This window comes from Orycteropus afer, unplaced genomic scaffold (genome assembly GCF_000298275.1).
Source record: "Orycteropus afer afer isolate SDZICR_OR568_19922 unplaced genomic scaffold, OryAfe1.0 scaffold00245, whole genome shotgun sequence".
In the NCBI taxonomy this organism is placed as follows: Eukaryota; Metazoa; Chordata; class Mammalia; order Tubulidentata; family Orycteropodidae; genus Orycteropus; species Orycteropus afer.
In genome coordinates this window covers 4,646,081-4,660,711 of record NW_006921832.1, presented here as the reverse complement: position 1 = coordinate 4,660,711, position 14,631 = coordinate 4,646,081, and the positions used below count along the sequence as shown (strand labels likewise).

The 14,631-nt window shown below is 47.7% G+C and overlaps 1 protein-coding gene across 1 annotated transcript; it reads left to right on the top strand.

The window, feature by feature from the left end:
- The first annotated feature begins 265 nt into the window (after positions 1-265).
- ZDHHC19 (zinc finger DHHC-type palmitoyltransferase 19) lies at positions 266-12,803 on the top strand. Its single transcript, XM_007949406.1, has 8 exons — positions 266-405; positions 810-931; positions 1,444-1,583; positions 3,005-3,177; positions 3,555-3,660; positions 11,609-11,694; positions 11,992-12,190; positions 12,756-12,803. The coding sequence occupies exons 1-8, from the start codon at positions 266-268 to the stop codon at positions 12,801-12,803; spliced, it is 1,014 nt and encodes a 337-aa protein (XP_007947597.1).
- The last annotated feature ends 1,828 nt before the right edge of the window (positions 12,804-14,631 follow it).

The following is a 14,631-nucleotide window of genomic DNA, read 5'->3' as shown; positions in this document are numbered from 1 at the left end:
GTCCCCAGTACCTATGGGGGAGGGGTGGGTTTGCAGTCAAAAGCCATGGTCCCTCGAAGCAGCCAGAACAGACTGCAAACAGCTCTCCTGAGGACCCCCAACCCCTATTCTCCTTAGCTTCTGTGATGTCACACTGGGGCTTCTTTCCTTCCACTCTCGGCTGTGGCTTCCGAGGTAGCTGTGACCATGGGGTGCTGGGAGCCAGCAGGAGGGAAGGAGCCCGCGGGTGGCTCTGTTCTCCCCTGGGGGCATAGGAGGCCCAGCCATGCCGCTCTTGAAGGATGCTATGCCCCTCATGAAGGAGCCCCCACTACAGGCCCCACTTCCCTGGGTCCTCCCGAGCCTGTTTGCTGCCTTCAATGTAGTGCTGCTGGTCTTTTTCAGTGGCCTCTTCTTCGCATTCCCGTGAGTCTCCCACATAAGTTGCCAGGTTTCGCATTCCCGTGAGTCTCTCACATAAGTTGGCAGGTTTCTTACAGAAAAACAGAAAGGAAAACAGATCGTCATTATAGTATAGGTGCATGACAAGTGCAGAAGAGGGGTCAGGAGTCAGAGGGAGGAACAGAATTTCCTCTGTTGGGCAGGGAACAGAATGTGCAAAGGCACAGTGGTATGGAGTACCTGATGCATCTGGGGAGCTGCCAGTGGCTCGTAATGCTGGTGACATTTGGCAGAGCCACTGTGGGTCTGTCACTAGCCTGAATATTTATAGCAGGCCTTAAGATATTCTGTGGTCCTGACCTAAGAATACTGCCCTGGAAGAGCTTCAGGTAGCTCTAGATCCGGGCTGAGTTTGGCTTTGGTCTCAGTTGCAGGTGGCTAGCCCAGAACGGGGAGTGGGCTTTTCCCATCATTACAGGCCTCCTCTTTGTCCTCACCTTCTTCAGTCTCATTTCCCTCAACTTCTCAGACCCCGGCATCTTGCATCGAGGTGAGGTCCCCTGGGAAAAGGAGGTGGTGCTGTAAGGGCTGGTACCTAGCAGGGATGATCCCTAATGAGCTCCTTACATCTCCCTTCCTGGGCCTCAGGATCCTCTACCCTACACAGGCCCTGCTCCTGGCATTTCATTTCCCCAGCCACTGAGGTGTGAAAAAGAGAATTCTGGAGCTTTTCTAGCTGCTTTGGAGACAGACAGGGGAGGGAAGTCAGCTCTATGCAAGCACTCTCTGCTCTCTTCCTCCTTAAGCATCAACCACAGTCCCAAAGGCCTGAGTTCTATAGACAGCTCCCCGGAGTCCCACCTCCTCGCTCGCTCCTTGCCAGCCTCTCTGAGCTTGGCCAACTTGCTCAATGGAGACTCCTCTGCCCACCTTCTCCTCCCCACCTTCCTGGTGTCCAGTGATGCCGTGTGCTGCACCCCCCCCCCCAACCAGGTAGCACAGTGGATGATCTCGGGGCCTGTTGCACCTCCCAGCCTTCCCCCGATCTTCTCCTTGCTCCAGGCTCCGATGATCAGGGCCCCATGATGGTGCATGTGGTGTGGGTGAACCACAGGGCCTTCCGCCTGCAGTGGTGCCGAAAATGCTGCTTCTACCGCCCACCCCGAACCTACCACTGCCCTTGGTGCAACATCTGTGTGGAGGTGAGCACCACCTCTGCCCCCATGGCAGCTGGCCAAGGCCAGGAGTCTCACTCATCCAGGAGCCAGGGGCAGGTGTGGAATCATCTTCAGGAACTGCTTAAGGCCAAGGGTGGCAGAAACTCTCAGCCACTGAGTCAGTCATGCCAGTCACTGCCTCCGGGCTGGCGTGCACCTGTGTTGGGAGGCTGGTCTTACCCACACAGGTGCTGACATACCCAGGGGCATCTACATCTATGCTAGTCAGGCCAGGGGAGGAAAGCAGCCCCTGCCCAGTTCCCAGGATTCCTAGCCAATGACGCCCAAGGCCCTCAGAGGAGGGGTTGGGTGCAGGCTCTTCTGGGAGCTTTGCCCATCCTCCTCTTGTAGTTCAGGCTATAGGGGCTCCTGGTTGTTCCCACTGGGTCATAGCCCACAAAGGTTTACAAGGGTACTGTCTTCTCTGGTTCTTACAACCCTGAGAGGCTGGCTAGGCAACCGTCATCTCAACTAATGAAACAGATGTGAAAACAGAGATCCAGAGATGGTCTATGTTCTGCCTAAAGTTACACCAGGCTGTGTCTCACAGAAGACCAGGCAGGCCTTTGTCTCTAAAATGCCTGGTGAAGTCGACATTTTTTTTTCTTTTTAAAATTTTTATTGTGATTTGGGTGAAAGTTTACAGAGCAAATTTATTTTCCATACAGCAGTTCATACACATTTTATCTCATGACATTGACTGCAATTCCCCACAGTGTAACAGCTCTCTTCCCACTTCCTCCCTATAGTTACCTCTTCCCTCCGATGCACTTCTGCCCCCAGAGCTGTCTCCCTGTGCAAACACTGCCCTTCTGTTCTCCCATGATTGATCTCTCCAAGGAGTGTATCTACCTGAAGTAAATGTTCACCCCATATGCCTGTCTACTGTTTGGCTGGAAGCCACAGGAGCAGGTTCAATTCCAGATCTGAAAGGTGGCTAGGGGCCATAGTCTTGGGGGCTTCACCAGACAACAGCCAACCTTGTGAGCTATAGAGCCCTAACCAAGCTCTAACCACAAAAATGCCAACCTTACTGACTGTGTGGCTCAGTTTCTCCCTGGGTTGTGGGAGCCAGTAGGTGGGTCCAAGGGCAGGTCTGAGGTAGCCTAGAAGGCCTCACAATTTTGGGATCCCTGGGAGTTGGGTCAGGGGCCCTGGTGGCACAGTGGTTAAAGCCCTCCTCTACTAACCAGAAGATTGGTGGTTCTAACCTACCAGTCTCTCTGCAGGAGGCAAATGGGGGAGTCTACTTCCATAAAGATTACAGCCTGGGAAACCCTATAGGGCAGTTCTACTCTGTCCTATGGGATCGCTATGCCAAACTCAATTGAAGTGAGTTTGGTCCTGGTTTTGGGGGGGTTGGGCCAAAGGACTGGTTCTCCAGGCCTAGCCTCTCTCACTCCCAGGATTTTGACCACCACTGCAAGTGGGTCAATAACTGCATTGGTTACCGCAACTTCCGCCTCTTCATGCTGCTCGTGCTGTCCTTATGCCTCTACTCGGGTGCGATGTTGGTCACTTGTCTGATCTACCTGGTGCACACCACCCACCTGCCATTCTCTATAGACAAGGCCATCACGTATCCGCTCAGGACCACAGTGAGAAGCAGTAGGGAGTGCAGTGGTGTTCCGTAGCGGGAAGCCAATGGTGGGGAGGATCGGGAAAAAGAGACACTTGGTAGGACCAATCTGGGATGAGATGAGGCTAGGTGGGGCCAAGGAGATGGGCAGGATTAGGCATAGGAAGAATTGTGAAGGGTTTAGAAGGTAGTAATGTCATGGATGGGGGCGGCAGCTAAAGGTGGAACTTGGACAGGCAGGTGACAGCAGAGGGGTGAGGTTCATGCGGCCGTGCATGGATGGAACAGCTTAGGGGCAAGAGTGGGGGTGGAGGCTGGCGTGAAAGTGGCAAGGCCAGGGGAAGGTGTGGCGGCACAGCTCCTTAACTTGCGCGCAGCATCCTGGTGGCTGTACCTGCCACGGGCTTCTTGGTGCCACTCTTCTTGCTGCTGCTGATCCAGGCACTGTCCGTGAGCGCGGCTGAGCGCTCCCACGAGGGCAAGGTAAGCGGGGCCTTACAGCTTCAGGACCCTGGGCTGTGAGTAGTCAGTCACCTTGCGGCTCCAACCTCCACACTCCCAGCTTGCTTGTTCTATGCACCTTGCCAGGGATGATGGCCTGGCCTCCTTTGATGGTACCTCATTAGTTCTTCCAAACCCATTGCTTAAGATTCAGCTCAAATTTCACCTCCTCTTGGAGAGGAGTGGTCACTGTGTCTCTTGGTGCTCCCCTGGCACCCCTTGCAGATCCCTTCTGCTAGGCCCTGTGAGGTCTTTGAGAGATGGACATAGGGGTGAGTAAAGCTAGGTCCTGTTGCACTCATGTTGATAAGGAACTTGACATCAGACTACCACCTGCCAGATGCCTGTGAACACTCCCAGAGAGAGGCCTGCGCTAAGTTGTGTAGCTCACACTCTTAGAAGGAACTGAGATTCAGTGAGGACTGCAGGGTGGAGGCTGGACGTGTCACTTAGTGATTTTGGAGGGGCAGGAGATAGAGAGGAGGGTGTTGCAGGTGAGGAGCACAGCTTGCAAAAAAGGGAGGGAAGGCTGAAAGCCTGTGGAACATTGATGGATAGTGAGGAAACATTTCTAATGTGAGTAGAAGATGGCACGGGAAGTCAAGTTGGCTGTTTGGGGTTGGCCAGATTAGAAGAGCCCTGAAAGGCAGGTGAACAATTTAGTCTTGGTACAGTGGAAACCTGGGAACCATGGTAAGGTTTTTTAATGTCAAGTTGTTAAGATATGATTTACATACAGTAAAATTCCCCTTTTTTATTGCACTGTTGTAGGAGTTTTGATGAATGTACATAGCCCTGTAACCACCTTCATAATCAAGATTTGTATCAGTTCCACCGTTCCAAAAAGTTCCCCCTGTCCCTTTGTAGTTATCTCCTCCCCTCTCCACATTCCCTGGCAGCAATTATTTCATTCCTGTTCCCTATCGTTTTTCCTTTTCTAGATTGTCATGTGAATGGAACTGTAGCTTTTTGAATCTGGCCTCTTTCACTTAGCACAGTGCATTTGAGATTCATCCACTTAGTTGCCTGTATTGGGTGGTTCATTTTTTATTGCTGAGTGGTACTGCATTGTATGGATGTTCCACAGCTTGTTTATCTACTCACCAATGAATGATGGTTGGATTGTTTCCAGTGTTTGTCAATTATAAACAAAGCCTCTATAAACACTTGTGTACAGACTTGGGTGGGAGTCCCTGATGGGCCAAAACTGTGAGCATTCAACACCTCAGAAGAAAAGCCTAGTGATGAAAGATCACAGCTATGGAAAACCCTCTGTGCAGTTCTACTTTGAAACACATGAGAATCAACTCAATGGAACTGGTTTGGTTTATCATAGGCATGTGAACGTAAGTTTTCATTTCTCTTGGGTAAATACCTAGGACTGGCATTGCTGGATCATATAAACGTATGTTTATTTAAAAAAAAAAAAAAAGTTGAGTCGATTAGATTCATAGTGACCCTTCCTTGGGTTTCCGAGGCAGTAACTCTACGGAAGTATATTGCCCAATCTTCCTTCACTGCCAAATTGTCTTCCATAATGGCTGTATCATTTTCCCATAGCAATGTATGAAAATCCCAGTTGCTCTGCATTCTCAACAGAGCCCTGATGGCACAGTGGTTAAGCATTCAGCTGTTAACTGAAAGATCAGCAGTTTGAGCCCACCAGCCACTCCAGGGGAGAAAAATGTGGCAATCTGCTTCCTTAAAAATTAAAGCCTTGAAAACCCTATGGAGCAGGGTCTCTATGTGTTGGAATTGACCTTGACAGCAATGGGTCTGACTCCTCACCATTACTTGGCATTGTCAAGGGCTTGTTTTTCGTTTTGTTCTGTTTTAATTTTAGCGATTCTAATAGATGTGTAGCTCTGGTGGCATAGGGCCTAAGGCATTTGACTGCTAACCAGAAGACTGGCAGTTCAAACCCACCACCCACTCCTCAGAAGGATGGTTGGGCAATCTACTTCTGTAGAAAGTTTTGCCTTGGAAGAGCAAACAGGGGACGCTATGAGTAGGATCCAACTCCATGGCAGTGAGCTTGGTTTGGTGTGTTTAATAGATGTGTAGTGGTGTCAGTTTCATTTACATTTTCCTAATGGCTAATGATAGTTGTACCTAAAGCATTTGACTACTAACCAGAAGGCTGGCGGTTCAAACTCACCAGCCACTCCTCAGAAGGAAGATTGGGCAACTCCTTCTGTAGTGATACTGCCTCAGAAACCCAAGGAGGGGTCTCTATGAGTTGGATCCAACTTAACCACAGTGAGTTTGATTTTGGAATGATGGTTGAGCATCTTTTCATGTTCTTGCCATCTTATATCTTTGATGAAGTGTCTGTTCCAATCTTTTGCACATTTTTTTTTTAAATGAGCTGTTTTCTTATTATTAAGTTTTAAGAGTTCTTTTTATAGTCTGGAAACAGATATGTGTCTTGTAAATATTTTCCCCCAGTTTACAGCTTGTCTTTTCAAATATCTACAAAAGAGCAGAAGCTTTTAATCTTAATGAAGTAAAACTTATCAATTTTTTTCTTATCAGTCATATATACTTTTGCTATTGTAACTGAAAAACCTTTGCTTAACACAAGATCACAAAGATTCCCTCCTATAAGTTCTATAGTTTCAGATTTTACTTTTAGGTCTATGATTCATTGACAGTTAAATTTTTATATGGTGCAAAGGATGGGTCAATATTTATTTATTTATTTTTGCATATGGATTGTTCCAACACCATTTGTTGAAAAGTCTATCTTTCCTCCATTGAGTTGACTTTGCACAGTTGTCAAAAATCAGTTGACCACCATATATGTGTAGGGAGCTCTGGTGGCATAGTGCCTAGGGCATTTGACTGCTAACCAGAAGGCTGGTGGTTCAAACTCACGAGCCCCTCCTGAGAAGGAAGGTTGGGCAATCTACTTCTGTAGTGATACTACCTTGGAAACCCAAGGATAGGTTGCTATGAGTTGGATCCAACTCGACGGCAGTGAGTTTAGTTTTTTTTATATATGTATTATGTGTGTGTATATATATATATATATATATATATATATATATATATATATGAGCTCTGGTAGCATAGTGCCTAAGACACTTGACTGCTAACCAGAAGGCTGGCGGTTCAAACCCACCAGGCACTCCTCGGAAGGAAGGTTGGGCAATCCTACTTCTGTAGTGATACTGCCTCAGAAACCCAAGGGGGGGTCGCTATGAGTCGGCGCCGACTCGATGGCACATAACAACAACAACAACAATATATATATATATATGCAAAAAATAAACCAAACTCACTGTCAAGTTGGATCCTTTCTATTCTTTCACCAATACCCTATAGTGGTGATAATTATAGCTTTATATAGTCAGCAGTTCAAACCTGCCAGCCACTCTGAGAAAGGAAGACTGGGCAATCTACTTCTGTAAAGATTTACCACCTTGGAAACCCAATGGGGGTCACTAAGGGTCAGAATCTACTCGATGGCAGTGAGTTTTTTGTTTTGGTTTTATATAGTAAGCCTTGAAATCAGGTAACATGAATTTTTCAACTTTGTTTTTTTTCCCCCAAGGTTCTTTTAGTTATTATAGCTCTTTTGCTTTTCTATATATATTTAAAATCAGCTTGTCAATTTTTATTAACAATCTGCTGTGGTTTTCATTGGTATTGAGTTGAACCTATAGATCAGTTTGAGGAGAATTGACATGTGAACAATGTTGAGACTTTGGATCCTTAAACATGGTTGTTGTTGTTGTTAGGTGCCTCTGAGTTGGCTCTCACTCATAGCAGCCCTATATCTATATCTATATATACCTATATGCCTATATCTCAGTATAGAATGAAACACTGCCTGGTCCTGTGCCAGCCTCACAATCCTGGCTGTGCTTGAGCCTATCATTGCAGCCACTGTGTCAGTCCATCCTGTTGAGAGTCTTCCCCTTTTTTGCTGACCCTCCACTTTACCAAACATGATATCCTTCTCCAGGGAATAGGCCCTTCTGACAACATGACCAAAGTAGATGAGGTGAAGTCTAGCCATTCTTACTTCAAAGGACCATTCCAGCTGCACTTCTTCCAGGACAGATTTGTTTGTTCTTCTGGCAGGACATGGTACATTCAATAGTCTTCACCAACAACACAATTCAAAGGCATCAACTCTCCTTCAGTCTTCCTTATTCATTGTCCAGCTTTCACATGCATATGAGGTGATTGAAAATACCATGGCTGGGTTAGGCACACCTTAGTCTTCAATCTTTGCTTCTTAAGGCTCTAAAGAGGTCTTTTGCAACAGATTTGCCCAGTGCAATATGATGTCTGATTTCTGGACAGCTGCTTTCGTAGGTGTTGATAGTGGATCCAAGCTAAATGAAATCCAGGACAACATTGATCTTTTCCCCATTTATCATGATGGTGCTTATTTGTCTAGTTGTGATAATTTTTGTTTTCTTTATGTTGAGGTGTATTCCATACTGAAGGCTGTAGTCTTTGATCTTCATTAGTAAGTGTTTCAAGTCATCATTATTTTCAGCAAGCAAGGTTGTGTCATCTGCATATCTCAGGTTGTTAATGAGTCTTCCTCCAATTCTGATGTCACATTCTTCATATAGTCCAGCTTCTCAGATTATTTGTTCAGCATACAGATTGAATAAGTGTGATGAAAAGTTATAACCCTGACACACAACTTTCCTGATTTAAAACCATGCAGTAGCCCCTTGTTCTAGTCAAACTACTGCCTCTTGGTCTAGGTGCAGGTTCCTCATGAGCACTATTAAGTGTTCTAGAATCCCCATTTTTCACAATTTCATCCATAATTTGTTATGATCCACATAGCCGAATGTCTTTCCATAGTCAATAAAACAGGTAAACATCTTTCTGGTATTCTTTGCTTTCAGCTAAGATCCATTTGAGATCAGCAATGATATCCCTCATTTCATGTCCTCTTCTGAATCCAGCTTGAATTTCTGGAAGTTCCCTGTCAATATACTGCTACAATTGTTTTTGAATTATCTTCAGCAAAATTTTATTTGCATGTGACGTTAATGATATTGTTTGTTAAGTTCCAAATTTTGTTGGATCACCTTTCTTTGGAATGAGCACAAATATACATCTCTTCCAGTCAGTTGGCCAGGTATTTGTCTTCCAAATTTCTTGACATACACAAGTAAGCACCTTTCAGTGCTGCATCCGTTTGCTGAAATATCTCAATAATTACTCTCTAAGTTCCTGGGGCTTTGTTTTTTTCCATTTCCTTCAGTGCAACTTGGACTTCTTCCTACAATACCACACAACAGCATCTGAAACTGAGCCCACCATCTTCCCCATCCTCTTGTGGCTCAGCCTCCTCTGCTTTTTTGGGCTGCTGCTCTTTCAGAAGTACTTCAGAGTCTTGTCCTGGACTGCCTATTTTTCTCACTTAATCCCTCTCTGTGCTGCCCAAAGCACTCTCACAGTACCTAGGGTCCTGTGTTGTAGCTGCCCTCACCACCCAGAAAATTAAGGCTGGTCATGTTGTTTGAAGGAGCTCTGGTGGCTTAGTGGGTAAGGCATTTATTTGGGTGCTAACCAATAGGTCAGTGGTTCAAACCCACCAGCTTGGGAGGAAGAAGAGGCAATCTACTTTAGTAAAGATTTACAACTTTGGAAACCTAATAGGGGTCACTATGAGTTACAATTGACTTGATGGCAGTGGGTTTGTTGAAAGAAGCCCTGGTGACATCACGGTTAAGCAGTAGGCTGCTAACCAGAAAGCTGATGATGGTTTGGACCCACCCAGCAGCTCTGTAGGAGAAAGACCTGGCAATCTGCTTCCATAAAGATGACAGCCTAAAACCCCTATGGCCCATTCTACTCTGTCACATGGGGTCACTATGAGTCAAAAATCAACTCAACAACACCCAACAACAACAATGTTGTTTGAGATTGTGTCCTCAATTCCCAGTGTGGTGCCTAGAACACTGTAGGGGCCCCAAAATCTTTCTGAATGAGTGAAATAACACAAAAATGAACCAATAATGCTTTGGGAGAGAAAGAAAAAGAAAAGAAGCATGATGACCTGATGCCTGAGGAGACGGGAGGTCGATGGGAGGCAGCGGGGAGTTAGGTAGGAGGTGTCCACTTTGATTTTGGTCCTGTGGAGTGTGAGGGCATTTGAGACACAGAACTGGAGTAGGAGGTGCAAGACTAGAGCCAGTGAGAAAGTGCAATTTGGAAGCTTCAAAGCTGTTGGAGTCTGTTCGTGTCTGAGAGGGTCCTATGTGTGGAGAAGAAGGAGCTCTACATTTTTTGTCAGTTCATACACATTTATTAAACAACTATCATTCCTTTAAGCATTGGACAATCAACATTTTTCATCTACAACTCACAAATCAAAATTTATTTTCCTAAACTTAAAATTCTCATTGCAAATGTAATCAACCTCTTCTAAACATTTAATTGAAATCAGGAATAGAATACCAGCATCTCTTAAATGCTTTATACACCTCAGGATGAAGGCAGAGCCCAAAACATCACAATGGTTAGTGTTGCTTTTCAGCAATGATGGGATATTCCAGAGCCATGTTGATTTTTCCTGCATGGAGTCCCGGTTCATTTTGGTGAAGAATAGTGTGACGATCATAGTCTTCGTGACTGGAGCATGGGGCAGGAGAGTTGATGGTGGACAGGGTGCTGCTGGGACATTTTAGGTCATGACAAAACATTTTATAGCTAAGGTTTTTGAACTTGGGGGTGAGGCTTGGTCTGCACTGGGAGGAAGAGAGGTTCAGGAAGAAGAAGCAAGGTAGGCAGATAGAGAGCGTGGGATGTGAAAGAGGAGAACCTGGTCAACAGTGTCCTGGCTGCAAGATCAGGGAAAGATTTGACGTCAAGGTTTGAGCTTCACTGAGCTTTGTGCACAAGGGCTTCAACCCAGATTTTCTGGAGCTATCTGGTTTTGGTTAGGGAAATGTGATTGGGCCCTCACACAACTGCCCTTCCCTATAGCTAAATTTAGTGATGGCACAAGTTTAGGGGAAAAAATGACATGGGAAAGTGGAAAAGTTTGGGTGGAACACCAGGCTGCTGTAACAAAGTACCACAAATTGAATGGCTTCACACAACTATCTGGAGTTCTGAAATTTCTGGAGTTCTGGGATCTAGGAGTCTGACTTCAGGATTTTGGCAGTGCCATGCTCTCTCTGAAGGCTCTTTCTTGTCTCTTCCAGCTTCTGGTATAAGTGTTCCTTTACCTGTAGTTGCAGCATCATTCTATCTCTGCCTCGTTGTCACGTGCTGTCTTCCCTCGCTGTCACGTGTGTCTGCGTCTCTTCTCTTCTTTTATTAGGACACCACTCATATAGAAGCTCTAGTAGCATAGTGCCTAAGGCACTTGACTGCTAACCAGAAGGCTGGCGGTTCAAACCCACCAGCCACTCCTTGGAAGGAAGGTTGGGCAATCTACTTCTGTAGTGATACAGCCTCAGAAACCCAAGGAGTGGTCCCTATGAGTTGGTCTGACTCGAGGAGGGCATATAACTACGTATTGGATTAGGACACACCCTACTCCAGTATGACCTCATGTTAACTTAACTGATAACATCTTCAAAGATCCTATTTCCAGTTAAGGTCACATTCACAGGTACTGGGGGTTAGGATTTCAACTTCTCTTTTGAGGGGACACAAATGAATCTGCAATAGGAGGGATGTAGAGAAGCAGAAGAGGTAGAAGCAGTGTGAGGGTTCACCTGAAGAAAGCTCTTCAGAAGTGGGATGAGGGAAGGCTGCTTTGCCTGGAAGTTGGGAGAGAGAAGAGGCCTTGGCTCACTCACAGACATTGTCACGTCGCACTCCATATCCCCCACCACAGTCTTGTTGCAGCCCGGGGCTGGTATGTCTGGCTCAGAAAGGGCCTATGGCCTGCTCAGTTCTGCTGGCTCTGAGTCCCTCTTCCCACCCCTCCCTGCTCCAGTGTAGCTATCTACACGGATACAATCCCTTCGATGGAGGCTGTGCCAGCAACTGGTATTTAACAATGTGTGCACCGCTGGGACCCAAGTGAGTTAGCAAAACAGGGTCCTGGGGTTGGTGGGGTGGGGTGAAGCTGGATTTTGCCTCCCCTAGCCCCTTAGCACATTGTCCTTCTCTTTTGGGATTTCTTCTGGAACCTCCCCACTTGCCTCTTTGGTTCCTTTTCCCCAAGGAATGGGGTGGAGAGCATCGTAGCCTGGATGTGCTGGCCTTGGCTCTCTGTAGGACTAAGCTCCAGGCTGTGTGTTCTCCAAGCTGAGGGGAACAGTGGGAGGCCAGGCTGGGGAAGCTACAGCCTCTTGCATCTGGCCTATTGCTCCCCAGGTACATGGCCAAAGCCATCTGGCTGCAGAGAGTGCTGGGACATGACTGGGTGCCCCTGCAGAACCTGCACTCACCAACGTGCCCCTTTGCACCCAGTTCCCCGAACCTCCCTGGGCCTAGCCCCCAGCCCCAAACTCTGAATCTCTATAAACCAAGCAAGGGGGTCCCAGGGAGTGGAGAGGCTTCAGCTCTCCAGGAGGTGAGATATGAAAGTGTGTGTGTGTATGTGTGTGTGTGCGTGTGCACGCATATGTGTTTTGGTAGAGGGCATCTACGGATTTTGCAGGTGTTGGAGGAAGCCCCCAGAAGGTGAGTTGGCCCTAAAGCTGGAGCACCCAGAGCTTGGGGGACGGAGGTTATAGACCTGGAGTAGTGCTGGAAGAAGGGTCAAAGGCCTCCAAAATATGCTCAAGGTGCCTGGAGACACGAAGGGAAAAAGCTGTGGGCTAGTCATTGACCCTCTGGGCCTCAGTTTCCTCAGCTATTAATGAGGCAGTATGACCACCCAATAGTTTACAATGTGGGGAAGAAGGATTCCTTTATTTAAGTGAAAATTTTGCTCTGAAGCCCAATAAATGGAAATGGGGAATTAGGAGTGAAGTGAGCATGGGTACCTGCAGCTCCTGACCCCCTTGCAGTGACATTCCATGATGCCAGCCCACCCCTTTTGCTTCCTTAGAGGGAAGTTTAGGCAGTTTCTTGCTTCCTAATGGGTGGCCAGAGCAGCGGTTTGGGGAGAACCTCCATCCCCCCTCTGTCTTTAGCTCCATGCCAGCCCAATGTTGCCCCTGCTGCAGGAGGCCCCCAGATGAGGGCCAGCCTCATCCTTCCTGTCACCTCTTCACACTCAGCGTTTCCAGGAGCACCTGCACCAGAATCTCACTTCTTGAGCCTCACGTGAAGACCTCTCTGTGCCCTGCCCTTGTCCACTCCCCTGGAGGGAGTGCTGAGACACACCCCTTCATGCACATTAAACACACTTTGCTTACCTCTTTCAGCCATCCTGCTGTGTGTGTCTGTCCTGGATGCCAGGAACACGGGGCGGCAGGGCAGGCTCTGAGGGGCTAGGAGGAAAGAATGAGGACCTGGCACTGGCAGCTCTGTGACCTTGGGCAAATCAATTAACATTTCTCTCAGTCCTTAAAATGAGGCAATGATAGTAACCACAGTAGCTGGCCTGGCCCATCTCCCATCTAGGGCTAGAGATGAGGGAACAGAAAACCTACCATCAGCTTTGAGGAAAGACCAGGCCTCCTGCCCTGCCGCACCCCTATCTGGCTGCAGGGGGCGCCCACTGCCTGGGAATTCACCATCCTAGTTCTGTCCAGCTGCCTGTGCTGGAGCTTTGCCAGTGAGCTGGGGCTGGCCCAAGTCTGCCTCATTCCCGGGCCATGGGGTAGGAGCTGCTCTCCACCACAATCCAACCTGACATCTTTCCTGAGCCTTCTAACCAAGTCTTACCCTGGTCCCTCCCTCCTTGTGGGGAGTCAGGTGCTGGTTCTGGTCCTCTCCCTATAATGGATCCCAACTCTGTGAGCCTGCAAACCCCTAGGGACAAGGGTGGGTAGGGAAATCACTTCAAACTGTGGCCAGCGTGTGACAGGGAATAGGAAGGATGTCAGAAGGTGAAATGAGGTGGTCTGAGCAGAGCACCTGGCACGAAACAAGCACACAAGGAACAAAGCAGGCATCGTTCGGATTATTTTCTCCAACACTTGGCTGACAGACCACCCAGAGCTAATCCAAGTACCAGCAACTCAGAGTTACCTGGGCCAACATCAGACCACCGAATCAGAATCTTGGCCTGAGGTTAAAAAACAAAACAAAACAAAAAAAAAAAACAGCGTCACTGCCATCGAGTCAGATCCAACTCTTAGCAACCCCTCCTTGGGTTTCTGAGGCAGTATCACTATGGAAATTGATTGCCCAACCTTCCTTCCGAGGAGTGGCTGGTGGGTTTGAACTGCCAGCCTTCTGGTTAGCAATCAAATGCCTTAGGCACTACGTCACCAGTGCTCCCCCAAATGCCTTAGATGCTCTAAGTTTTAATAAAGGGCCCCGTATGATTTCACCACAACAAAGTTTCAGAAGCTGCCTTTGGAGCTCAGGATGGCGCAAACCAGTTTGCTCCCACCACCATTGCTTCCAGGTGATATCAGAGTGTATGATGTGGAGTGTGTGTGGGTGTATGCAGGTGGAGAAGGAAGGATGAACATCCTCTGAGGGCTTGCGGAGAGCACGTCTCTGTATGTGCACATGCATGCCTACTTGTGTGAACAAGGAATAAGCTCTTGTGGGGGATGGAGGGTGGTGTCAGCCCCGCCCCTGTCTTTCCCACCCGGCCTTGGGAGGTAGGTTACCTAAGATGCAGGACATCTCTCTAGTCCTCCAGTCCATTGATGCTGCCCCACCTGTCTCTGGAGGCTTCAGGCCCTTCCCTGTCCTGGTCCTAGCCTCTCTACCCTCTCTGGCTCTGGCTGTCTGGGCTTCTATCTGGCTCAGCTCTTTGGTCAACCCCTGGGACTCCAACTCACTCCCCTTTTTCTTGGTTCCTGTCTCTCCCCAGTCCCAGTTCCCTTGGTGTTCAAGACGTTTTTCAGCCATACAAAAAAAAAAGAAAAAAAAAAGCCCACCTAAATT

Excerpts from the sequence above, each read along its gene's own strand:
- ZDHHC19 (XM_007949406.1), top strand. The coding sequence starts at position 266 with ATGCCGCTCTTGAAGGATGCTATGCCCCTCATGAAGGAGCCCCCACTA. Across the intron at positions 3,661-11,608 it reads AGCGCTCCCACGAGGGCAAG|TGTAGCTATCTACACGGATA; the intron begins GTAAGCGGGGCC and ends TCCCTGCTCCAG. Across the intron at positions 12,191-12,755 it reads AGGCTTCAGCTCTCCAGGAG|CTCCATGCCAGCCCAATGTT; the intron begins GTGAGATATGAA and ends CTCTGTCTTTAG.